Here is a 27284-nt window from a genome sequence, read left to right as displayed (position 1 = left end):
TCTGTACGTGATTAGTTTTATGCCGTTGCGTTCTGGTTCTGTATAAAATGGAAAAAACGAGTCGCCGAACCTCATTGTCATTTACCCAAAACAAAAGCAAAACAGTAACATAACACTGATCATATTCATAGATTCCTACATTATTGAAATGATTCAGAAATGAATTAAATTATTAATTTATCTTTCGTGTTTTTTTTTTAAATAATAAGTTTTCTTGTTGGAAATAAAACAAAAGAATTGATATCACATGAAATCGTACCCTTTTATTTTCCGTTAATTAAATACAATATTATAAATACAAAAATTACACACTAACCGGTGGATAATGAGTGCTTACAAGAAATACCGTCGCACACTCCAATTGAGCAAATGCAAGCATATTTTATTTTACACAGTACAAATTATAACGTAACCAAATATTCAGAGTATAGTTCGTAACACGACAACACTAAACAAAACTGACAAAATAATTATGCTAATGTCATCAAACTATTAATCTGTCAAACGGGCATAATTTTATCACATTATTTTCCGTATTGATCAGATTATTAAAACACTGTTAACAATTTTTTCTTAAGGTGATCGCAGACTGAGCCGCCCCGCACGCTCCGCAATGTTCGCTTTTGGATAGGCAGTATCCAATTTGAACACGATTTTCTCAGATGTGTTAGGCTTGGTCCCACTTAAAAACTGGTATACAAAAATTATCCCCCTACCCCTCTAAGTGACAATACAGGGTCCGATTTTTCAGTGAATTTTAAGTCCCAACGAAGTTGCGGGCAACGGCTAGTATAAAATAATACGAATGCGGTGCGAGCAACGCAACCAGATCTGTATTCACCTTTACAACAAACTGTAATAACATTATGTCATTTCTTATTTCTATCGCTCGTAAAAAATTCGTTTAAATACCAAATAAGGCCCATATATGACAGTTTTAAAAAATGATGTCGTGTAAACGGCCTACAAACGATTCATCACTTCTATGGCATAGAATTTAATTCTATTTTGGATCGAGGTAACTATTTTCGCAATAACCACTATACAGTTGCATATATTCCATCAATATCACACGGTTTTGTATCAGTATTTAATAATAAATAGTAGGTATATATAATATACACATATAACAGCTAAAATTACGATTCGAGTCTGCAAGAAATACCTATGTTGAAATAAAAAAAAAGTATGGTTTCTCTGGCCCAAAGTAAAAACCTTATAATGTTTATATTTAAATATGCTATCTTTTTTATCACTGAACCTTATTTTGAATGGAAAAAGTAGTACCAAAATAAATCCCATGAAAAAAATAGTCCCACATTTTCTTACTCACTCTCTTTTTTTCTCTGTTCGATTTCGATTATGTCAACGTGGACGTGCGATATCGAAATTGATGAAAAGCCCCTCACCACTGTGGAAAGTGACTACTTATCCTACGTTGTTTTACGAATTTACGACTCGCACACAACACTATTGATATTTAACGACTTATATAGTATATGAGTGATTGATTAGTATTATTTTAAAGCAATTGTTTAGTCAAGTCGCATATCAAGTAAAAGTCACTTAAGTACGATTTCCACTGAAACATTTGAACGGATTTAATAATAATTTAATTGTATTCACAGTATCGCCTCCTAAATTCACATCATTTAAATTATAATGTTATTTAATATACAATCTTATACTACGATAAATAGTGTTAACTTACAACAATTTACTTCGCTCAACCTTTATTTTTCGTGAAAAGAACGTGCAACGAAATACAAACTTTGGAAAATACTGTTACATTTATAAAAACTCAAATATATTAATGTACATTAGAGGTAAGCCATACCTTTTCTTCATTATACAATTGTAAAATTAGGGTGGCACGCCTAACAAGCCAAATTGTATCATATAAACAAACGAATTCTTTGGAAAATATATGAGATTGATCAAATTTTGTAATTAAATCTTATCTTTTTATCGCTCAATCATATGCATTGAATTTTCCAATGAACAAAAATAAATGCTTGAATCAGTTTTATTTAACATGCACTTGACAAAATGTGTAAACAAATTTATACACACTACATCTTTTCTACATATCACAGTCCAGAGGGCTGGTTAACAACCGGTACTAAAACGGTTGCACTCCAAGAGGATTGCAATTTCAATTATTTGTTCCATCCACGTATTTTTAAAGCTCAAAGCAGCCCTGTTAAAGTATTACATATATAAAATCCCGCCTCTATCTCGGAGGGGTAGGCAAATAATTAAATTTCCACTTGCAACAATCACTGCATACTTATTTTGTTTCTATATATTATTAATATTTATAATAAAGGATTATAAAACAATGGTACCGTACTACTTACGAAGAACTTATCACACACACCCGATTTACAACTGCTACACTGTATCAAGAGAGAAATGACTTAGAAATACTGTGAAAACATAAAGCTGACAAGACAAAGTATTGGCGAAGCTGTATTCATACTCTTATAAAAATTTACAATGTGATTGTAAGGGCGTGGCAACATTAAAAGCGAAGATGCCGAGGCGGAGAATCAAATTCTAACTTAGCTCTTGGTATGCAACCGACTTTATTTCTCTCCATTGCATACAGAAATAAAAGTAATTAAAGTTTCACGATCAAATAAATACGTTCAATCTTTACTTTAAACATTTGCCGGTTATTGTTAAGTATAAAAATAAATGTCTATTTTCCTCTATTTTTTTTTTTTATATTTCTAAGCATGCAATGGAAAGACTATCTAATATTTAACATCTAATTACTGTTATAAATATTTCTCATTCGCAATTTGGCTAATTAGGAATGGTATTGGATTACAACTCGGTTTAAGGCTATGATATAAATAATTACCATATTACATGATGACGATATATTTAATCTGATAATTTAACACAAAACAGCTATTTCAACATAGTGAAAATATGTATTTTCTTTTTAGAATAACCAAATCAAATATAGAACACTAATCTGATTTTCTATGTTAACTTTTAAAAACACAAAAATTCAACCTAATTTCACCGCAATAAAGTTCAAACGTATTTCATGCGATTTAATTGAGTTTACTTTAGACTAGGATTAAGTAATTCAAGTTTTACCAAAAAAAAAGCGATATATCTAAAGATTCTAAAATATAGCTTGATCTCTGCAGCATCCGCGGGGCTAGCACGGCACGTGCGACGTCGTTTCTATCGCGCAATAAACTATCGCTTTCCCGTCACAATAAAAAGCGAAACAGCGATCGTTTATCGCGCGATAAAACGAGATCGCGCGCGCCATGCTAGATAGAACGATAACTTTGACATAAGTGCAAAAAAATAGACCATAAAATGTATGCATTTGATGTCGCGAACATGTTTCATGTTAAGACACAAACGTAGGTGTATGATTGACTTATGTTTTCCAAAATACTTTTTTCCCACTCTTTGCATTAAGTATAGCAAACTTTTGCACCAAAAGTAGCGTTAGATCGTACACCTTCATATCAAATGTATATAATTTTTTAACACAAAATTCCACTTAGTTCCATAGTAAATATAATAGTTTATTTAATTTTCGGTAAAAAATAATTTAATATGGTAGTAATAAACCTATGTACGTTTACCGTTTATTATATAATTGTTCCAGTCACTCAAACTGATACGTTTACAAGAGCAATTCAAGTTAAACTTATGCAAAACTAATAAATACTTGCGATTTGAATATTTAAATGCAATCTACTGGAGACAGTTAATATGTTATCTGTGCGATCTATCGGCAAATTAAATTTGATTCAATTAATAAACCTAATTACCTGCTATGTATGGCGTTTTTATGCAGATAGTCTAATTAAGGTAAAATTGTGGCGAATATATTAATTGCAATCTATGATAATTATAATAACCCCGCCCGCGGTCATGTGGTATCAATATTTTCCTTGTCACAGGTTCGAATTCCATGAGAAATACTTTGTGATGTTTTGTTTCTCGTCTTTAAAGAGTTACTTAAATTTTCGTACAGCTCGATTATTAAGAGCTTTAAATGGCATTACTAGCATGTCATATAAGTAATATTTACTGGGTTTTGCGTATGGACACAACCAAGATATAGAAATGTTAGTACGTTTTATGAAATCATCTTAATCACAATAATAAGTTTTCGTGCTGTCTTTTTCTCGCAACATAATCGTCTGACAGAGACAGCAAGAGAACTTAGTGTCTACGCTTAAAATACGTTTGAATTAGAAGGTTACTTCTATTAGTTCAGGCTAATTCACAACATCGTTTAGCGTGATTTATAATACTTACCGTCTAAGTGACTTAAACCAATATAAATTTTAGCTAATCGTAAGCCAGGCAGTGATCAAATTACTATTATTGTATTTTGTGATATGAATAAATTTTAAACCAAAACAATAATTTTATACAAAAACAGTGCCCTTGTGGTTCCCCGCACTTTAGAATAGGACCACTCTATGTCTTTCCCAAAAATGTCGTAAAAGCGACTAAGGGAAAAGGTAAAGGATTCTTCTTGTAGGCGATGGATTAGCCAACCTGTCACTATTTATATCTCAATTCCATCACTAAGCCATACAGCTGAACGTCAGTATCTACTCCGCAAGGGATATAGACGTGATTATATGTATGTATGTTAAACCAAATACAAATGATAACATTCATCTTATAATTTTTGTTTTGTCTAACGTTATTTGTCGAGTATTCAACATGACAATTTTATATTGTTTTAACAAACATTCGTCATTATTCTACACACGCATAATCGTAAACTCAATGTTACTTAATATTATATTCAAATTAAAAAATTGTCTAAATACGAGACGTCCATTACTCAAGTTCCCAATAAGTACGAAACGAAATGGCTGATTAAACCATTCAGTTTATATAAATCATTTACTTAATTCATTTAATAATTAAGGGATGTGTGTATTTAAATATAGGAAGCTTAAGCAAATTGTCTCTATCATTCATTTATTATTGTATCAGTCATGCTTCAAAGACAAATTAATTAATAAAATTATATTTTTTATAAAGTACAAAACGCAACCATTTTAAATGAAAACTTCATGTTACGGACGTAAATTCAGTCGCCTTTAGAAGTCGATAAGTTTAGAATATTCGTTAAAAATACATTAAAGAAGACTAATCTTATATTTTATTCGCTCCTTTTCCGCCGCTATCGTAATTATTCGATATCCTCGACCGCATTTAATAATCTAACTTATTATGTTTCAACTACACTTACTGGCCTAAAAGAAACATTGCTGAACTTTTTTATTTTACCTTTCTAATTAATACTGGCCAGTTTCAAATGAAACACGTAAGTAAAATGAATTTCAAAATTGGAACACATACCGCCCTCTCGTCCCATTCATTTCCTCGTTACTTGTAAATATCTATAGACTATGGTGTTCAGTTCCTGTGGCAGTTTCATTCGGTCGTATTTGTCCGCATAAGAGTTTATTGTTTGACTGAGTTGTGAGTAAAGGTCAATTAGTGCCTCGAGCCCAATCAAACGTAGCGCCTTCGCGTTCTTATATACAACGTTTTCTAACTCAGTCTTGTTTATCAGTACTTTATCGGCTTCTGAAATTGTAATAGACAACAATTTAGAGGATTGAAAAAAAAAATATACATAGACAATGATTCTAGATTAAAATGTGAAATAATCTTACCACCACTCGTTGCTTCGTGGCCGGAATTCCGTTTCTTTGGTGACGTCTTTGTAGGTTTCTCGGTCGATTTGGTCGGACTGAAAAATGTATTAAAAGTTACAAGAATGCTTTTACGGCGAGGAATGTGGAACCATGATCGATCCAATACAAATTGTAATCCTAACCCGCAAAGGAAGCGGAGATCAGATGAGAGCCGCTTCGTGTAAAAACCTGACTCACCCAATCCAGGGTCCATGGTCAAAGGTATACCCCGGGCTCCTCTCCATAGTGGTGAGGATGCGACCAGGACTAAAAACCAGGAGGAAGATGACAAGAATTACCTTATTAAGCTATCAATTATTGAGTCAGAATTCAAGTATTTTCCGTTCTAGAATATTCAGTACACCTATAATATTCAAAAAATTCTCGATCGTGTCTCACCTTTCGAGTACGTGGTTGTTCACAGTAGATTGCGCGGTGATGTTGAAGATAGCGTCCGAATCGTCCTGCGGCCTGCGCAATGGAGCGTCGTCATCGGAACCAGACGATGAAGACGCGTCGCCGTTGGGCAGCGGGGTGGACGTGATCGGTTTGTTCTCTTTGGACTCCTCGTCCGTTATCGCCATGCTTGGGTCTTTGTAGGTCTGGAAATAAATGGAAAATGGAAAACATATATAATAAATGACTAAGTTAATGCCGTGTTTTTCCCGGCGTTTTGCCATGAATTTCGTATAAGGCGACCAAGGTATTGGCTACTAAGCTTGGGATTCTTCTTTTAGGCGATGGGCTAGCAGTATACATTATTTTTGCTATACAGCTGAATGTGGCCTTTCTGTTTTTTCAAGACTGATAATGTAAATAAATAAGTTACTAGTTTTTTTTTTTCATCCTGGTACAGTTCAATTTGTGCTTGGTTTGCAGGCTCATGCCTTTTGGCTACAGGTCAAGATAAAAATGATATTTAGTGTGTGTATTGACTAAAATACAAAACTAGTGATAACAAGATCATGAAGTTTCTGACAAGATTAGAATGCGGCTACTCCTCTACACACCTTTTGCGAAGTTTTCTGCCGTTTGACGACCAATCCCTTGGACCAGGCGTTCATCCGCCGCCGCTTGCGCTTCACGGACTGAGACTCGCTCTTGTCGCCGTTCTGCGGCGTTCTCATGTTCTTACCGTCCGTCACTGACGAATCTACGCCTGTTATGAATTAATATAAAATGTATTTATACGTAATGTAATAAATAAACATAATTATATGACTAGGCTTTTTTTTTGGAAATACCCACGGGGTCGAAGCAAAAGCTAGTTTATAAATATGAAGAAAAAAATCAAAAACGCTCAATGCGTAAGTTCGCCATATGACAAACTGACATCACATTAGTTGTTATTATTCAGTGAGAACATAAGACAATATGCCTTAACAAAAGGTCTTGATATGCCCCTCGTATCACAGAAATATCACGCAAAAATTAAAAAAAAAAGAAATAAAGAACTCACGTAAGTTAGAAGCGGTATATATAAAATCAGGAAGATCATTGTCCGCCATGTCGCCCTCCTCCCGCCTCTTCTTGGCAATCTCTTGGCACTCCAGTTCGAAATCGCTGTCCATTTCCACGTCGATGAGCGCGTGCGCGTGGTCCCGCAGCGAGCACGCCTCGTGACGTATTTGCTTGTCCGATGATGTTCTGTTCCATATTCGAATATTTGAAATGTTTTTTTTAGCGTACAATTTTTTTTTTTAATGCTCTATTTATTTCTTATACGTACGAAAATAGAATTTTCATGGTGCTAATTTGAGCAAAGACCTCAAATTCAAAATTGTGTTCGAAATGCTTTTAATTTGACAGATATTTTTAGGCAGCACTCTACTAACCTTCGTAAATAATAAGTATCTTAATCTTACACAAATATAATTACAAAAATAAACAAATATTTCAACATATATTTATGGCGTGACAAATACAATTTTATTACATTTTATTAATATGAAGTCCATATAATAATTCATACAAACTATATCTAATTTTTATTCTAAAACCATGCTAATTATATCTATTTCCATGCATAATCTAAAACTAATGTCCAATACGCGGACAAAAGGTTAGAGGGCAATATAATTACATATCAATATACTCTTTAATTATAGATTACATGTTATACCGTCATATTGCAAGGACTAATTGACAAGCGTTTTCATACCTATACATCCCTCTAGCCCTTTGATTGGCACCGGGGAATGGGAACAAACAAAAGATAATGTAAGTAAAGTAAGCCACATAGAAAATTTCATTCATTCATTCATTCATTCATATAATCACGTCTATATCCCTTGCGGGGTTCACAGAACCAGCAATCTTGAAAGACTGATAAGCCACATTCAGCTGTTAGGCTTAATGATAGGATTGTTTTGTATGTTCCAGTCAATAAACAATTTTAATTATAAATAATATAGAGCGCACTGTGTTTTTTTTATAAAGTAGTAAGTTTTGTTCTCGGTTCATCTCTTAATAAAAATAATGCAAAGATAGGACATAGGTATATATGCACTGTCTATCTTCGTAAGTTTATCCAGGAACTTAAAGGCTATTATCTTTATATCGCCACAAAAATAACAGTTAAAAACAACAACAAAAAAATTATTTGAATTTCGAACATACCTATCTGGATTATACTCTAAAGCGTTCGCACAAATGAGGTCTATGTCGTCTAGGAACTCCTTCGCGCAGTTATACTTGTGCATGTCCACTTTGGTCATCATCGTCTCAAGGTCCATCGGCATCTTGATAATGTCCAAGTAGTCTGTCACCTGTTGAAATAAACAAATATATATATAGGGAAAAACTAAATTAGTTGCCATGTGCCATATTATGTGCTATATATATGGGTAACTTAGTGATTAATACGAGTATCATTGTCCTCTTTGCGAGTCTCGGTTAAGTATTTCCTACAAACGAATCTAGGGTCTACTTTTGACTCTGATTCAAAAACAGTAAACTAAAGGAAACTCTTATTTTTTATTATTTTTCTATGTCAAAAGGCGAATTTATAGCACAAACCTCTTCAAGGTCCACAGGTTTAGTGAACTTATAGAAGCGGCGGTTGGACGCCAGTTTCCTACAGATGTCGCGGAGGAATATCCTCAGTTCTCGCAGTTTGTAATCTTCCTTGCGCTTGCGACGGGATATCTCTTCCTCGCTTTCGCGAGGTGGGGGCGGGGGTGGAGCTGTAGAGAAAACAATGTTTGAAATTGCAGATGCTAAAAAAAGTGCCGTGTGGTTCCCGGCGCCAATAAAAAAAGAATAGGACCACTCCATCTCTTTCCCATGGATGTCGTAAAAGGTGAATAAGGGATAGACTTATAAACTTGGGATTTTTCTTTCAGTCGATGGGCTAGCAACCTGTCACTATTTTAATCTCAATTCTATCTCTAAGTCAAACAGTTTAGTCTTTTCAAGACTGCTGGATCTGTCTACCCCATAACTGATATAGACGGGATTATACTATATGAATGTATGTAAGTTTTTAAAGGAGACAGTAAATGTTGTAAATGTCCTCCACTGATGGCGGTCAAACAAAACATCGCTTTCGCTACATATCGTAAAGTCATTTTCCTTCCTAGTCAAGTTACTTCAGAGCGTGAGTTATACTCACTCAGTGGTAGCTATGAGCGGTTTTAAAAAGCTTCCGATTACGACTCGTTCATAATTAAATAAAATATCGTTATGATATTCCACTGAATTACTTAGAGACACATTATTAACTTTCTTATATTATATTTTTTTTCAGTGCCGGTTTACGTTACATACATATGATCACGTCTATATCCCAAGCGGGGTAGACAGAGCCACCAGTCTTGAAAAGACTGATAGTCCACGCTCAGCTGTTTGGCTTAGTGATAGAATTGAGATTCAAATAGTGACAGGTTGCTAGCCCATCGCCTAAAAGAGGAATCCCAAGTTTATAAGCCTATCCCTTAGTCGCCTTTTACGACATCCGTGGGAAAGAGATGGAGTGGTCCTATTCTTTTTTGTAATGGTGCCGGGAACCACACGGCACCATTACAAAAAATTTACGTTACCTATTTGGATATATAAATAAAAACCTACCTCTTGGTAAAGGCGGAGGTGGCTCTGCGTTCTCGACAGGCGGCGGCGGCAACATGGCGTCTGCTAGGAGCGGTTTTAAAAACGCTATCACTTCCGCCACGTGGGGCTCGCGTATTTGGTAAATGCAGTCTTTGTACATCGGGAACATATCTTGAAGCTGAAAATGGCATTGAAATTTTAGTATAAACATGAATTAAACATTATTTAATAGCACTGGTTACTAAGGTAAAAAAAAAAACGCCTTGCCTTACGGGGTAGGCAGAGCCAACAGACACAAAAGCAAGGCTTGAAGGCTATGATTTGCCAGTTAATAATGTTATTGAGAATCAAAGATAGCGATGACAGGTGACAAATACTTCACCTAAAAAAAAGCTTCTCAAGTTTGTAACCTTTTCTTGATACAATTTGCTCAGGAAGAGATGTAGTTCGCACACACAATTATTTGTTCACTCCGCAAAGCTATTTCTTTATATCAATAGAAATGTTCACCTTGAATGGTTGAATTGTAGTGCGCTGAGGCAAGCGCAAACAAACATAGGTTCAAGATTAAGAATGCTACGGAAATAAACAGTAATTGTCTCACCTCTAGGGGTAAGTGCTGCGGCGCAGTCGCGGTAGCCAGTAGCAGGGTTCGTTCCCCGGCGGCTCGGGCTCGCCACAACTGCTTGAAAAGCATCCCCCCCGCTGGGCCCAGGGCAGACCACACTGCCACTACGTCGCGAACGAACAGCACGCAGCCGGAGTCCGCCCGGCGGCACTCGGAGAATAACTGTGGAAAAATGGGACATTATTCCTATGGCAACGTGGCCATCAGCCAATCACAACGAATTATGCTATGCCACCAACCAATAGCAAAGATCTTCCCTTTGTGGCAGAGGTATCTTCATGGAATATAGGACTATAATCAGCCGCAGCCGACACGGGGCTTATTCACGAACGCTGACATGTCTTTGAGGTAAGCCGAAAGAAGATAAAGAAGAATGGCCTTTGTCAATGTTCATTAATAAGGTAACCCCCTTAGAAATAAAGGTTCGACTAGACTTACCTGACCTGTATATTACTTTAAAATTAAAGGGTAACTTTTATGTATCAAATAAATATCAAGTTCCCTCCGCTGCGGTTGTCCAAATTTAAAATTGGCATTTAAAAAAAAATCAATTCACTGCGGCTGTCGCAAGTTTAAAACTGGTATGAACAAAAAAAACATTTCTATCCACTGCGGCCTTTTAGAACAGGCATGATTTGAAAAAAAAAAGAAAACATACCGATATGAGCGCTTGCTCCACGGTGAACGTGTGCGCGGCGTGTAACGCGCACACGCTCAGTTCCCGCACACACACGCCCTCCATTTGCCATAGCACGGCCGGCGCCAGTATTGAGTCCGAACATTCGCCGCAAATAAGGAGAACGCTAGGTGATAAAGCGTCGGATGAACTGGAAATAGAAAAAATATTATTATTAATTGTGGATAAAAAAATAAATGTATTTTCAAACTGGTAGTTTTTATGGTTGTATCGCCTATGGAAAGGAGGTCGAGATCCGCCTTTGAGTTAGGTAATTAAACGATGCGCGTCTCGTTTGACCCATAATAAATAGATTGTCAAAAATGTATAATATATGTTTGTTTTTCAGTAATTTCAAGAGCATTAACAATAAAGTAAAAATTTATTGTAGATTTCGCATTATCCTCGACATATTGAGACGATCTGCTTTGGCTTTACACGCCGAGATAAAGCAAATGCTTTAGCGACATGATTCAGCGACAATCACCAGTTGATAGACACATAGCTGGTGGTAGGATAGTGTACGCAGACGATCATTCAGTACACACTTGTGGGTGTGTGTGGTGTCCTTTTTATATATTAAAATTACAAAAAAAAATATACATTAAGACGAGATATTGCAATCGGTTGCAAAATGGTAAAAATAGGGGTTGATTTTATTACGCCAGAGTTTATTATAGAGTTGGTTTTATAATGACAAAAGGTTCACAAAACAAAATTGGTTGTACCATGTATGTAGCTGTAATGACAAGAACCGATATTATGTTCTCTGTTGAATATTTAACTTAGTTTAATAACAGTCATGAAACTAAACATTGGTTATACGCTTAACGGGTTTTAAGATACTTAAATCAGACGGCACATTTTGGTTTAATTTATAACTGTAGGGATAAATAGCTTAATAACTATACGTGATGGGCTCAACTTGTGAGGTCACCAGTCGTAGGAAGTATAGTTATTAAGCTATTTAATATTTTCTCTAACAAACAACACCATGGCAACTGTTGCTACGGCGTATACCAAGAAGGTTGCCTACAATAACAAAACAGTAATTTAATAGTAACACCAAGTGCTCCTGTAATTTTAATATAGATGTATTAACATAGTTTGTAAGACTCTGTTACTAACACTATATAGGTTTTTAAACCTGTAATAAGTGATTTTTATTTATTTATTTAGTAATACAAAATAAGAAGTCGTCATACATTACGTACTTGCGCGCGCACATGGCGGCGGCGGCGGCGGCGGCGCGCAGCTGCGGCTGCAGCAGCGGCGGCAGGCGCGCGGGCAGGCGGCGCGCGGCGGGCGGCGCGCTGCGGGCGCCCGCCGACACCAGCGCGCCCATGCCCGCCAGCAGGTCGCACTCGCTCACTTCCACCTGGGGGACAATTAAAAAAACGATTTAAACCAAGCGATCTCCATACAATAAAAATGATAGGTGTTGTGTAGTCGTGACGCTTCGGTCTCCCCGACGCCGCTCTTCACAGCCCGGGAGGCCTATAAAAGCGCGCACGCGCCCCGGGTCTTCACCTTAGGACTATCGGCATATAACTAGTTCGCTACCCTCTTGCAGCTACTTGCTGGATCTCATGTCTATAGCTAAACCCACAACCTCTCTTAACTTGTAAAACAAGTCCAAATAAAGTTTGTCTTTATTCCATAAATTTTTTAATCATCTCAAATGTTTTACTAAACGTCACAGTCTCAAAACATTGTAAAAATTAATGAAACATGATAAGTAATTAAATACACCATGTGAATTCTTGGTTTCAATTTTTACGCCATAAATGTTTTTATTTCAATTATTTTTTTTTATTATATAGACTTATGCCTACTTACTATATACAATCAATAAATAAAAATAATATGAAACAACGTTAATTAGGACAATGATGTTCTAATTAACGTACCTGTCATACAAATAAAATTCATGACGTGAACAAGAAACTCAGGTGTGACGTCATACTTAATTAACATTTTCGTCTCTCTTACTGGGTCACGAAACTTTTTGAAACATGTTATGAGGCCCACAGCTAAGTATGCGATAAAACTTTGTTCAGAATGGTAAATTTTCTATGAATAAAAAAATTTAAACTTACATTCTTCGCATCAATAAGCAATGCATGTTCACTTTCATACACTTGGGGATATACTCTTCTTAACGCTTTCAGTACCGCTTCAGAACACAACGCCTTAAGGTCGGAACCTGTAAAGTAAAAAAAAAATAAAGTAAAAGATTTACATGATAAACTTTTTTGAAATAAATAATTAGTCAGAAAGCTGAATTAATTTATATAGTGCCGTGTGGTTTCCGTCATTTTTTCCTTGGAGGTCGTGGGGGGCGACTGAGGGATAGGCTTGTAAACTTGGGATTTCTCTTGTGGGCGATGGGCTAGGCACCTGTCACTATTTGAATCTCAATTCCATCATAAAGCCATACAGCTGAGTGTGGCATCTCAGTCTTTTCGAGACTGCTAGCTCTCCCTACACCTCTATACTATATGTATGTATGTTTTATAGTCTAAGTTAAAGCTAAAGCTTCACAACAAAAAAGGTTAAATAACGACATTTAGTGAATACAATAGATGGCTAATGGTTTGTTTGTATGTTCGTTTTTATCGACTGATATATCAATTCAACCGATGTGAAAAATTCAATACTTTTAATGGACATAACATAAGGAACTTTCCTTACATAGACTAAGGGTGCAAGGTTTCCCGAAATTCCCCAGGGAACGGGAATTAACATCTTACAGGCGAGGCCTCCAGACTTTAGAAGATGTAACTTATATTAAGCTCAATAAAGTTCAAAATAACTGAAACACCTCCATAGCCAGCGGTGAGTTCGGCCACATGTTCCAGCACAGAGTCGGGCAGGCGCGGCCGCCAGTCCTTGGTGTAGATGTTCAGGATGTCCCTCCGGGCGGCGGCGTGCGGCGGCGGGAAGTGCAGCTCTCTGTCGAAACGGCCGGCGCGGCGCAACGCTGGGTCTACGGCGTCCAGGCGGTTTGTAGCGCCGATTATTATAACTTCACCTCTGAAATTATATTGTTTCGTAAATTAGTGTGTACTTATTTACTTGAAATGGTCAATTTTAATGAGTGTTTTAAAGTAAATCATGGGTCAAAGGTGCATCGCTGGCTCTTCTACAACTGTATTTAAGTTGAGCCATACAACTTTGATGTGCTAAAATAACAAATAAATAATCTAAAAAAAGAGATATTTAAAGCAATTAACATTTTTTTTTTTTTACCATAAACGTCTAGTAACACCAGACAGTTCCTCATTCTGTTACATTCAACAATTAACACCATACCTGTCACACAAGCCGTCCATTTCGGCCAGTAAAGTGCCAACCACGCTAGTATGAACTTGTTCTTGTCTCACACTGCGGACCGGCGCTAGAGCATCGATCTCGTCGAAGAAGATTATGGACGGCTTCATTTTGTTGGCCTGGCAGATGAATTGAATTGATTAGTTATGACATTGGCTTGCTGAATGGCTCTTTGAATGAAATTGATAGGAAAATTGATATGTCACAAAAGGTGCTTTTTAGTGTGATTGTTTCTTTCTAATTATACTATTTCTAATTATATTGGGTTAGATACTTATATGAGCAAATTTAAGTGTGACCTTCATTCATAGTCAACATTTTAAGCATTTGAACAAAACAAGGAGTTTCCTTGTTTAGATTAGACATTTTCAGGATTAAATTATATGATAGCCTGTTGGTAATGATGAAGTAGGTAAAATTGGTCCTGAAATCACATTTGAAGCCATTAAGATTATATAATTACAAGATATTGCTGCAACAGTAAGAAATTAAGATATCTGTAAAAGCTATTTAAATTATCTGTCTGTCATATCTTGAAGCTTTTTTTTCATATTACACAAGGCAATGTTACCACATTTCTTACTTTCATTAATTCTTTAATTCAACTGAAACAAATTACCTGTTGAAATAGCAGTTTGAGGTGCCTTTCGCTCTCACCGACCCATTTCTTCAGACAATCCGCTCCCTTCCTCATGAAGAAGGCTACCTTCCTCCCCCCCACGAGGCTACACTCGTTAGCCAGAGCCCGGGCTAACAACGTCTTGCCAGTCCCCGGAGGTCCGTGGAATAGCACCCCTTTGGCAGGCCGGGTGTTAAATTTTTGGAATAAGCTGGGATACATAAGAGGAAAGAGCACCATTTCACGTAAGCACTTTATGTGTTCTTCTAGCCCACCCACCTAAAAATAAAAAAAAGGGTTTTTGTAGTAGAAATAGACTTATGTATTTTCAAAACAGGTTACAAGGTATCCGATATACATACATAGAAATAGTCATGTCAAATAGTCTATAGTCTATCATGTCTATATCCCTTGCGCGGTAGACAGAACCAACAGTCTTGAAAAGACTGATAGGCCACGTCCAGCTTTATGGCTTAGCCTAGATTTAGTTTCAACTATCCGAACTAAATAAAACAACGAATTGTTTATCGTATTCTCAATAGCTTTAAAGAGGTATATGTCCATTTTAATGCAAAGTAACAATGCTAATAAAAAACACTATTTGAAAATTTTAATACTTTATGTAAGTTAAGTATGCAGGTAAAAAAAAATCATTACAAAAATTTTTGCATTTTTTTTTAATTTTTGAATGTGGCAAACGGAAGAGGCAATGTATACTTTTAAAATAACTTACCGAAGAAAATCTCACGCTGCCGTCAACTTCTATAGGCTGAATATCTCTTAAAGCTCTGTCTGCCTTTTTGTCTTCGTTCGCCTTAGTCTTTTGCCTGAAATAAATTGCATCCACACATGTTCGAGTTCGAGTTCGAGGATGAGGGAGGGTTGACTAAATATACTCGTAACATCTATAAAAATCATCATCCTCCTAATAATTAGTCCCAGTTGCGTCCACCCAGTCCAGAGTGCGGTATCCGCTTTTAACAATGATCCAAAAATGAGCAAAATAGGTTTCACCTGCATCATTTTGCAAATAGAAGAACTTAATCTTATTTCGTTCAAGGTTACATATTAACCTTACTATCTAATATCATCTCTCTGCACATTCAGACAACTGGATGTGTAACCATGATCGATCGGATACGGGAGTTGCTTCATGTAAAAACCTGACTCACTCACCCAATCTAGGATCCATGGTCAAAGGCTACCCCAGCCTCTTCTGCAGAGTGATGAGGATGCAACTGAGAGTACAGCCAGGAGGAAGAAGTCACGGCTATATCCCTTGCGGCGTAGATACAGCCAGCAGTCTTGTAACGTTCAGCTGTATGGCTTCATGATGGAATTGAGATTCAAATAGTGACATGTTGCTACAATCGTCAAAAGTAATCCCAAGTTTATAAACCCTTCCTTATTATTGTTATAAGTCACAATATCTAGTCTGTGGAAAGAGTCTGCTATCGAATATCTCGAACTTACAGGCTGAAATTCATATCCATATTTAATTTGGCCCTTTAGACACCTTACCTGCCCTTGGTTTTGTTTTTCATAGAAACATTCAAGTCCTCCTCCGTGTCGGAACTTGTGCTGCTACTACTGCTGCTAGACGGCGATTGTGCTAAAAACAAATAAAGATAATTTATATAAAACGTCCTTTTTAATGTTCACCACTAGAAGACAAAATTCGATACACTTGTAATCATTAAGAACCCCTTTTTCAAAGTCGGTTTATACAGAAACTAGCATAAGCGATCACACACGTATTATATACATCGATATAATCACCACAGTCTTTACCACTTAAGAGGAAGACAAAGCCAACAGTCTTAAAAAGACTAAAAGCGTTCAACAGTATGGCTTAATAAGAATAATTACAGGCTGATGAATGAGTACATGTTGCTAATTCATCGCCTAAAAGAATAATCCCAAGTTTATCAGTCATTCCCTTGACTTTTACAATCATTATACTCACATTCATTAAATAAAAGCATGCAAAAATTAATCAAGAGATGTTTACAGATATTTGCGAGTGGAAATCCAAAGTCAATGACTACCGCAATAAAAACCAGCCCGCAAAGCATAGAACGCAGAACGCCGTTTTTATCGCGCGATAAACTATATAGCTGGCCCGTTTCATGTCATAATAAAAAGCGAAACAGCGATAGTTACTACTACACGTTTACAATTATCCATTATATTATGTATCGCTTTTAGAAGCCCAACAGAGTTGTAGTATGCTCATTTTATCACGTCTTAATATTTTACCGTTCCTTCTTATTAACTCTTAGAAACAAGTGTATCGAATTTTATAATCTAGTACAGAGACAGTAGGCAAGGAAAGAGACTTACACCTGATAGTCTTTCTGCGAAGGATTTTAGGTTTCCTTTCTCTAAGTGAGTATGGCTTCTTTCTAATTGTAAATGTTTTAGCTGTAGGCAAAACACAATAATAAAAATAAATTTCATATGTCAAGAAAATATATATGGTTTGTACATACATAAATACATACATATAATCACGTCTATCCCTTGCGGGGTAGACAGGCTTGCTTGTTGAGCTGTACGGCTCACTGATGGAATTGAGATTCAAATAGTGACACAGGTTGCTAGCCCATCGCCCACAAGAGGAATCCCAAGTTTATTATCCTATCCCTTAGTCGCCTTTTACAAAATCCACGGGAAAGAGAAGAAGTGTTCCTATTCTTACTGCCGAAAATTTCTATTCAAAGCCTGGGCTCCGCTCAATTTTAAAAAAATACATACATACATATAATCACGTCCATATCCCTTGCGGGGTAGACAGAGCCAACAGTCCTGAAAAGACTGATAGGCCACATTCAGCTATTTGGCTTTAAGATATAATTAAGATTCAAATAGTGACAGGTTGCTAGCCCATCGCCTAAAAGAAGAATCTTAAATTTATAAGCCTGTCCCTTAGTCGCCTTTTACGACATCCATGGGAGAGAGATGGAGTGGTCCTATTCTTTTTTTATTGGTGCCGGGAACCACACGGCGCCAAAAAAAAGAATGAAGAAGTAAAAAAATACACATGCAAAAAAAGGAAATATCAGATTATCAAATGAAGCAACTGCGGTATGACCTCCGTATATTAAGGGAAACCTGACCGAGCTTAGGTTATGGTTTCACATTCAGCTGCTTGAATGTGCATGATTACCCGCCATATGTACTCAATTAGTTAAATAATAAAAATCATGAATCGAATATTCTTTGGATATTCGGTATATAAAAAATGTAGAACAATAATAAGAGGAAGTAGGAGAGTAATACTCGTAAGACTAAGTAAGAGATAAAAAAAGAAATTATGAAAATAGTTATTGTATGCCCTGCCATTTCTGCACAAAAGCGGCCTCCGGCGCAGATCAACTACAGAGTCAACTCACTCAATCACTTTAACAGTATGGACACATTGCAAACTCTTCAAAATACATTCTAGTTTGTACAGCTATCGGTTCGTGAAGCTAGTTGTCACGCGTTCGTCTCTATGTTAACTCGTACCTCCTAACTATAGTTCTGTGAACTAGACTGTCATTGTTCAATGTGAAAATATACTCATCGTCGTGAACTGAATATTTCATTTCCAATACCTTCTGAAATCTTATTTAGGTCACGCCTAGTGGAATGCATAAACCGTTAGGGTATCAAGCAAACTATAGTAGCCAGTAACTCACAGTGATTAGTAATTAGGAGTAGTGACCTACAAGTATAAACTTCTATAATAATGCTTCTGATACTCAAATATTTCAGCTAGAGGGAGATAGTATATGAATTAGAGGGAGATAGAAGGTTGCCAGTACCTCTCCCGCGTGTCTGCCCCTGAGCGATCTGGACGAAGGCAGGCTTCGGCTTGCGAGTTCGCTTAGAGCGACGCGGCTGACGACTCAGGGTCAACTCGCTGCCGGATTCCGTCGACGATGATTCTGATGCTGAAATGTAAAGGTTGGCTGGTTGTAATGATTATGACGGTGAAAAATAAAGATTGGTTGACATAAGTTATGCCTGCTTCACACTATCTGCCGTGCTGGGATTTAACATATGCGATATTTTGATTATCCACACGTACATACGTATGTTTGGTCCAACTAAAAAAATAATACACAAGAATATTTCCTCCCACCCATCTAAGGGGGCAATACAGAGGGTCAACTTTTGGTCGTTTTATTGCGGACGCTTGTTTTCAATACATTATATATCTTTACACTGATGAATGACAAGTCTGGCAGAAAAAAAAATATGTTTGAATATACTTTTACATAAGATTTTAAAATGTATGTAGGTAAATAGACAAGTGAATAAAATGATTACCTGTCTCTTGTTGGCTATCATCTTTCTTAGCCCTGCCTTTATTTCTCGTTCTGGTGGTACGCAGACTTCGTATTGGTCTTTGATTGCTGAAACAGTTCACTTTGATGAACACATTACTATTAATTTGTTTGTTCATTATTGTAATATTGACTATTGGTTAATAACAATACGTGTACTTTACGCTAATAGCATTATCTAACAGTCTACCATTGGGTTAATCAGAGTGCCTGTGTTTTATTGAAAATGTGCCTTATTTATATTCTTTAACGGTTTTGTGCTATTATAATTAACATACAGTTGATAAGTAATAAACAATAATTAAACCACAAAGCTAGTCTTTTGCAATTAAGTTTTCAGTTGTAGTAGCAAGATTTTATAAATAACAGTATATTGTTTCATCTTGCTTATGTTTCTTTGTAACTACGAAATTACATTACCAGAGGAATAGGCAGAGACCAAATATTTCGATTCCACGATCCCTACACAAATCTTTCGCTTCGTCCACAATCATTATTTTCTCCATGAGTACCTACTATTAGAATTCTTCACCAAAATCAAATCAACGTCTCTTTTCAATAGAGTGGGGAGTTACTCATACATATCATATAACTCACCTTTCTCCCTTTTCCTCGTGCACTTTTTCTTCTTGCTCAGTCTTGATCTCCTGCGCCGGATCCGGCTCGGTCTCCATCTTCTCTTCTCCTTTGCTACTCTCTGGCGGCAGAGGCTTCTTTTCAATCACAGTCTGATTGTTCTCCTCGTCCGAGTCTGTTTCTGTTGCATTCTAATGACAACATAGATACTTAATATCCCATAGGTAGACAGAGCCAACACTCTTGAAAAGACTGCTAAGCCACATTCAGCTTTTTGGCTTGATGATAGAATTGAGATTCAAATAGTGACAAGTTGCTAGTCCATCGCCTAGAGGAATCCCTAGTTTAAAATCCTATCCCTTTGTCTGACAGACAACGCACAGCTCACTGAGTAGTCTAGTGACTTGAAATTTGACGTGTAAATTCTTTACATGGGTGCAATAAGAGAGGACCCAAAATAGCGACATGTCATTGGCTGAATCTCAATTCCATATTTAAACCGTCCAACTAATCGTGGACTTTGAGTCTTTGCAAGACCATTTACTCGTTTACTCCATAAAAAAAATATATCAGTCCAGCAATCAAATGCCGATCAAACAACGCAAATAAATCATGCTATGTGTAAATTTAGTATTGTAAGTTGGGATTAAAATTATAATGCGTTATGATTTCTCTTAAATACCTTTTTGGTAGTGAACCTGGCCGACGTCCTTCTTTGACGGGACAGCTGCGTGTCTTCATCCGTGTTCGTGGGAACATGTTCACTTGTCTGAAACAGAACGTCCATTTAATCATTGAATGAAAGGATTAATATTTATTATATTTTATTTTCATTTAATTAAAGGATAAAGATTTATTTGTTACGCTTTAAAAAATATAGGACAACTAATATTTCCAAAGAGAAAAAATAAAAGGTTCTCTTTATATCTTGCTTTGACCCGCAGCTTCGCCCGCACATTTTCGCAAACCCTACGGGAAGTATAGTTTTTACGGGGTAAAAAATACCTCTCTGGGCTCTTAATAATATACACTAAAAACATATCAAGAAGTTTGGTTCAGTAGATAATGCGTGAAGAGACAACAACAAATAAATTTACTTTCGCATTTATAATTTTAGTCGGGATTTACATATTCTCTTCAACATAACAAAGTACATTATGCTAGTGCTGGAAATCAAACCCAAAAACACTATGTTTAGGTGAAAATTCAGTGTTCCTGAGAAAATTACTACGCGAACAATGTTACTGCTCACAACGCCGTACATTTAGTCGAAAACATACCTAAGTGTATAAAGGAACATAGGAAAGAGGCGTGATTAATGTATAGTATGTACATGAGTGTTATAATGTAGTCAAAAGTTGCCTCAAAAAGACTATAAAAAATTGCAAATAAAATGTACAATATAAAATATGCATACATATGAGGCGGGAGCGATAGTTCCACTCCAATCCGTAAAATCTTTGCTTGAGCGATTTAGACTATTCACTGTTTTTTTTACTGATAGCGTCGCGTGATTGTTTGTTGTGACTTGTGGCGTAGAGATGTCGCAACACATACATACATATATTCACGTCTTTATGCCTTGCGGGGTAGACAGAGCCAACAATCTTGAAAAGACTGAAAGGCCACATTCGGCTGTAAAGCTTTATGATAAAACTGAGAAAAATTCAAATAGTGACAGGTTGCTAGATCATCGCTAAAAAGAGGAATCCCAAGTTTATGAGCCTATACCTTAGTCGCTTTTCACGACATTCATGGGAAAGATATGAAGTGTTTCTATTCTAAAGTGCAAAAAACCACAAGGCACAAAATATGACAACTTACAATCTCCACTTTCTTGCCACGATCCCTTCTACCCTCATCTCCTGAAGTGAACTCATCAGAGGAGCTGGATCCTGGGAACCCGTACAAGTCCGGATACCCCTTGACCTTCAGCTCATTCGTGATCCAGCTCTCATTGAAGCTGTGGTGGAGCAGCTTGCGCTTACGGCAACTTCTTCGTACATCTGAATACAAATACAAATAAATTATAGCAATTTTCCTAAACAAATGAAAAGTTAACCAAGTTAAAATAAGCACTGAAGATATCTATGTAAAATCTTAAAATCTTGGCACATCAAATCATCCCTTATTTCACTATTTGAATCTCAATTCTATCATTAAGCCTAATAGTAAAGGCAATTAATTTATTTTGTGTTATGGGGACTAATTACTTAAAAGAATACGCTTATCATACATGGCAGATTTAATTACAGGTGAAAATATTAGGAAGCGACGCACTAACCACAGTCAATTTGTTCAATACAGATTAAAAGTGCGGTGCTGCTAAAGACTACATTCACCTTTATTCTGTCTAAGACTAATTACCAAAACACTCACTCTCTTGAATGGGTTTATCCTCACTGTCTTCTACGTAATTCTTTCTGGGACCGCGACTTCGACGTATCCTGCTCGACGACGCGTTGTCATCAGCAAAGAAGACACGCACTTGCCTGGATCTATAAACAAAAGAGGACATATTATTAGAAAATATATAACGTATGTTTGTATGTAAATCAGATAAATGAAGAAAATAATATCTTCCCATTTTAATGGATTTATGAATTGAAACAAATATAAAAGACAAGAAAAGAATAAAGGATGGACCATTTTACTTTATCTCTAAAGTAAAAAAGATGGTCTGATCAAGTCGTAATTAAATCTTGATTTTTGAGAGTCACCAGTTAACAAAATATAAACACAAATAAGAACTAAAGCTCTATCTACGCCGCAAGGGATATTGAGGTGACTATATGTATGGATGTAGGATCTAAAGCAGGATAAAATCATCACATTGCTTTTATCCTGCTTTAGATCTTGACATAGAACTTGATAATATGTGATAATGTGTTACCTCCTGGAATATTTTTCTGGTTCGGTATCACTCTCAGGGAAAACTATACGAGGCATCTTGATGGAACGACGCCTGCGGCTATCTGTGAAGCAAGATATTCAAATTGTTATAGTTACCCTAATCTAATTTTTTTACTACTAGAAATTTTTATACTATACAAATTCTCTATAGTAATTTGTATAAATTTTTTTAGTAGTAAAAGAATAGGACCACTCCATCTCTTTCCAATGGATGTCGTAAAAGGCGACTAAAGGATGAGCTTATAAAATTAGAATACTTATTTTAGGCGACGGGCTAGTAATCTGCCATTATTTGAGTCTCATTTACATCATGAAGTCTTTTCAAGATTGTTGGTTCTGTCTACTCCTCAAGGAATATAGAGGTGATTATGTTATGTATGTACAAATTGGACAATCAGCTTTAAAACCTATGCGCGGCTGTAAAAGATTTAATTGTAAGTTATTGACAAAGGATTTAGTGATTTTAATAGCTTGTACAACTTCTTACATTTAGTAGGCCAGCGCTGGATTTTCCTTGTCACCTTATATTGACTACTACGTAACTCACGCTGGGACCAGTTGGATGCCTAAAACATAAAACCCATATTAGTTTCCAAGCTGTTTAATACTGGTGAAATTTTGAAGCAGAACAGTTGCAGTGTTGTAAGAATCGACTTAATTAAGTCCATTCTTATATTAAATGTCTATGAATGCTTCAACCTCAGGACAGTAGATTGACAATAATATGGCATATTAATTGCACAAATGACCAAAGTATGCTCTAAAGGACCCCAAGGCCTCAAAAGTTAAGTACAAAAACATGCTCCATGCACTTGTAGGTAGAAAGACTGTGGATATACCGAAAAATAAAATATTCTATTATTAATCTAAAATTACTCATTTTTGGCATAACTACATCAAATTTATTCATATAAGTTGAAGTCTCCTTATTATTCTCAACCCCTTACTTAAGACACTCATGAAAAAAAGAGAGTACCACACAACAGCTTATTTTTATGGTTAGCACCTACAGTTTATGAAATAGGCCAATTCTTATCTCCCTATTAATACCATAGAATTTGGACCTGATTACCTTTTCAATTCATGTACAATAATGTACATACATTCAAAAATCATGCATCTTTCCAGGTTAGAAACATGTAGGTCCAGAGCCTACATGTTTCTGTTTCTACTTGCCACAATCCCTGCATACTTCTTTCGCTTCATACACATTCATAACACTCTTTATGCAAGCTCATCGGTTTCAGGTACTTTTAAACTTTTGATAGTTTTAAGGACTTCAAATTGTGAATGTCTTAAAAAGGGAGTTGGGATGGATTGTGAGTCACATAATTGTCAAGTTTGTATGAAAAGAGTGATGAGTGTGGAGGGAGCAGGAGAGGTATGTAGGGATTAAGTGGAAATCCATAAAATCTGCCTATACATATGGAATATATGGGAAACAAAGGTATTTGTGTTGTATGTCATGTAAATTTGCCATCAAAAATCCCACATCTTTAAAGCTGAGAATGCAATTGGAAATCTTCTATGTTTAGAGAAAGAGTAATGCCTGGCCAAAAGCAAATAACAATATTCTCCAAATTAGGATTTATCTATGAGTTTCTAAAATAAAGGTTTGCCACACATACACAATAGCTAACTAAGATGAATTGACATTAAAGGACAAAGAAGTCAAATATAATGAGAATTAAATTTTCAATACATTACATTATAGTTATACAGGATCACCTTCAAGGGCAAGCTGAATAATTCTAGGATTCGTATAGAAAAGCGCATGCAACTACGTGCATAGGTTACACAAGGTAATGGGGGCAGGAAGTAGGCTCACAAAGGTATTCTAAACAAAGCAGCTGCAGTAAATCTCACTAGATCATATAAAAATGTTCGAGAATGCATCACCTTCTCATCGGAGACGCTTCCCACGTCGTTTACAGTGTAATTCCCATCGTCAACCTCCCCGTTCTCTCCATTACTGCGACGGGTTTTCACCATTGCAGTACTTGTGCCGTAACGCTACATACAAGCCCACAAACCCGTTATGTAACAGACGAACAACAAAGCTCACAATTAAAACTTCAAATAAGACAAATCAATTACACTTAGCACTGTTATTAAGACCACAATAAACGATTTTGCTACGACGTTATCATCCACACATGTCGCTGTGAAGCGCCATGTTAAAACGGACAATGCACGTTCTGCTCCCAAACCCGTAAAAAATATTCACTCACCAAATATACTCGGCAGTTTTGTTGCAAGTTTTACAAATATAAACACATATTGGACTAGAATAAAACCAAAGAAAGATAATAAAATGATCTAGATGAAAAAAATGTACCTCAACTCAATCACATTTGATCCAAGATGTTTTTATTGACAACTGTCAAAAATTCCCGCAATTCTGACATTTTTGTTTCTGCGAGTAGTGTTGCTAGTATCTGTAGTTGATATCCTCACTTCTGTCGCACATGTTGCACGTTGTAGCAACATGAATAGCCAAGCCAACCCAAAAAATTTCTAAGAGCATAATATTGGCATATTTTATATAATAAAATTTAAAATTAAAAAAATACCCCGACACAAATTTTATTTCCCTATAAAAAGTACCTAAGTAAGTATGTACTGAAGAACCGTTTTAGTCAAATTAGTATCTTTTTGGTGACTTTTTTATTTTTATTTGCATACAATACAAAACCTACCTGTCTCATGTTATGTTATGAGAAATAATAAAACATGTAATGCGTTCTGTTATGTTGTGTTTAAGTATTTAAAAATCTAAATCCTTCAATCAATAGTGTTAAAATAAAACTAAACGCAACTAGTAAATAAACGTCTTGTCAACTATTTTATGATTTTAACACAATAAAGATAACTAAAAGTGTTAAAGAGTAGTGCCTACATTTTAATTGTCTTATAACAGAAACTAGACTTCATAAGGTGTTAAGGTGATTAAAGTTCACGTTCATTGGTGTGTTACTTTTCGCCATCGTTTTGTTTCAGGTTGTGCATTAACTATGGCTACAAACTCAAATAACCCTATATCTCCTCATTCTGTTGACTCAGAAATAGAAATGTCTACTAAGCAAGGAGACATTGACATGGAGGAAGAAATATCAGCCCGTATGACAGCATCATACAGTGAAATATCTTTCCATTCAGATCAGGGTCAAGCCAATGAGGAATCAGATAAGGTAGCCGGCCCCTCCAGACCTTATGACCTTCCATCAGAAAACCGCAAACAAGATAAGTTTCCCTTAGATCTGGATGGGCATGTGAGGTATGAAGGCGATATGACACATTATGTTGCAGATGACTTAGAATTCAAAATCAAGTTGTCCAGTCCCATAGCTAAAAGAGGAGAGACACCAGTCTTTGGAAGCTCAAGTGCATCAAGATCCAGTACACCCTCGGGAAAACTTTATAGGCAAATATTGGCACCGCAGATTGGCCAAATTGACATAACAGTATTAAATGATCTGGAATATGAGGCACAACGGATTGCTCAATCAGTTGATAATTTGATTGAAAATCTATCTAGCATATTGCATTCAAATTCATCACTGACTGCGGAGAATATGGAAGTTTATAAAGATGCTGTAGGCAAGACGTGTGATGCAATGGATAACAATATTAAAAGCATGTACACGATTCTAGCAAAGGGGGAGGAAGTGTCACAGGCGATGATTCCTGTGCAAGCACAAGCTGCTAGAATAGCTGAAATCAAAAGGTTGCTGCAAATATTTGAAAACAACTTTTAGCTATTAACTATTATAGTGAGCATGATTTTTATATTTTTAGGTCATTGAACTCTGTATGAGTATTTGTAAATAGATGGGGTAATCCTATAGGGTTTCAATGCTAAATAATAATATCCATCATCTTGTTTATGTTTTGATATCCATCACATGAACCTTATTTGATTGGTCTTAGTCACATATCTATTGTCAGATTATATAAGAATAGAAATAAAATTATTATGTATTTATAGTACTACTTTTTTAAGTATAGTTAATTGAATAAAAAATGTGTATCAATTAAACACTGTATGAATTAAAAACTAAGTTAACTCAGTTGGACTATCAACCAAATATAATCATGTTTATATTACGGGGCAGACAGAGCCAACAGTCTCGAAAAGGCTCAAAGGCCCAATAATGGATTTGAGATTCAAACAGTGATAGGTTGCTAGCCTCTCTAAAAAGAAGAATCCCAAGTTTATCAGCTTTTCCCTTGAGTGACTTTTCAGATCTGCATGGAAAGAGAAAAAAAGCAGCTGGTACATGCTGTGGTGCCAGAACAGCATATAAAAAATATCGTATTTAAAAAGTATTTATATCTGTAGACATGTTCATAAAACCTTAATCCATGTCTTAGAGTTACTTATCTACTTCATTATATAAGGTCCATGTATAATATAGACAGAAATGTGGTACTGACTATTACATTACAG

General features: G+C 36.1%; 2 protein-coding genes across 4 annotated transcripts; one reads left to right on the top strand and one right to left on the bottom strand.

Annotated features, from left to right (window-relative positions):
* Nucleotides 1–237: 237 nt before the first annotated feature.
* On the bottom strand, nt 238–25226 carry LOC132902708 (ATPase family AAA domain-containing protein 2-like). Of its 3 annotated transcripts, none has more exons than XM_060948771.1 (27): nt 25066–25226; nt 23322–23400; nt 22815–22896; nt 22301–22419; nt 21746–21927; nt 20604–20690; nt 19943–20112; nt 19329–19414; nt 18821–18949; nt 17355–17435; nt 16533–16623; nt 15745–15838; nt 15012–15290; nt 14375–14511; nt 13884–14095; nt 13159–13265; nt 12274–12437; nt 11042–11210; nt 10360–10545; nt 9777–9933; nt 8727–8893; nt 8328–8476; nt 7168–7355; nt 6719–6867; nt 6108–6310; nt 5688–5764; nt 238–5598 (listed from the first exon to the last, which is right to left on the bottom strand). In XM_060948771.1, the coding sequence occupies exons 3-27, from the start codon at nt 22868–22870 to the stop codon at nt 5384–5386; spliced, it is 3654 nt and encodes a 1217-aa protein (XP_060804754.1). In that variant the 5' UTR covers nt 22871–22896; nt 23322–23400; nt 25066–25226; the 3' UTR covers nt 238–5383. The 3 variants fall into 3 exon arrangements, with proteins under 3 accessions (XP_060804754.1, XP_060804752.1, XP_060804753.1); XM_060948769.1 differs by lacking the exon at nt 25066–25226 and adding an exon at nt 24734–25048; XM_060948770.1 differs by lacking the exons at nt 17355–17435; nt 25066–25226 and adding an exon at nt 24734–25049.
* A 393-nt stretch (nt 25227–25619) lies between these two features.
* LOC106134271 (BLOC-1-related complex subunit 6) lies at nt 25620–26822 on the top strand. Its single transcript, XM_013334271.2, has one exon. The coding sequence runs from the start codon at nt 25849–25851 to the stop codon at nt 26590–26592; it is 744 nt and encodes a 247-aa protein (XP_013189725.1). The 5' UTR covers nt 25620–25848; the 3' UTR covers nt 26593–26822.
* Nucleotides 26823–27284: the final 462 nt, after the last annotated feature.

Source organism: Amyelois transitella, chromosome 17 (genome assembly GCF_032362555.1).
Source record: "Amyelois transitella isolate CPQ chromosome 17, ilAmyTran1.1, whole genome shotgun sequence".
Classification (NCBI taxonomy): Eukaryota; Metazoa; Arthropoda; class Insecta; order Lepidoptera; family Pyralidae; genus Amyelois; species Amyelois transitella.
The sequence above is the reverse complement of the archived record's forward strand: the minus strand, read 5'-3'. Positions and strand labels throughout refer to the sequence as shown.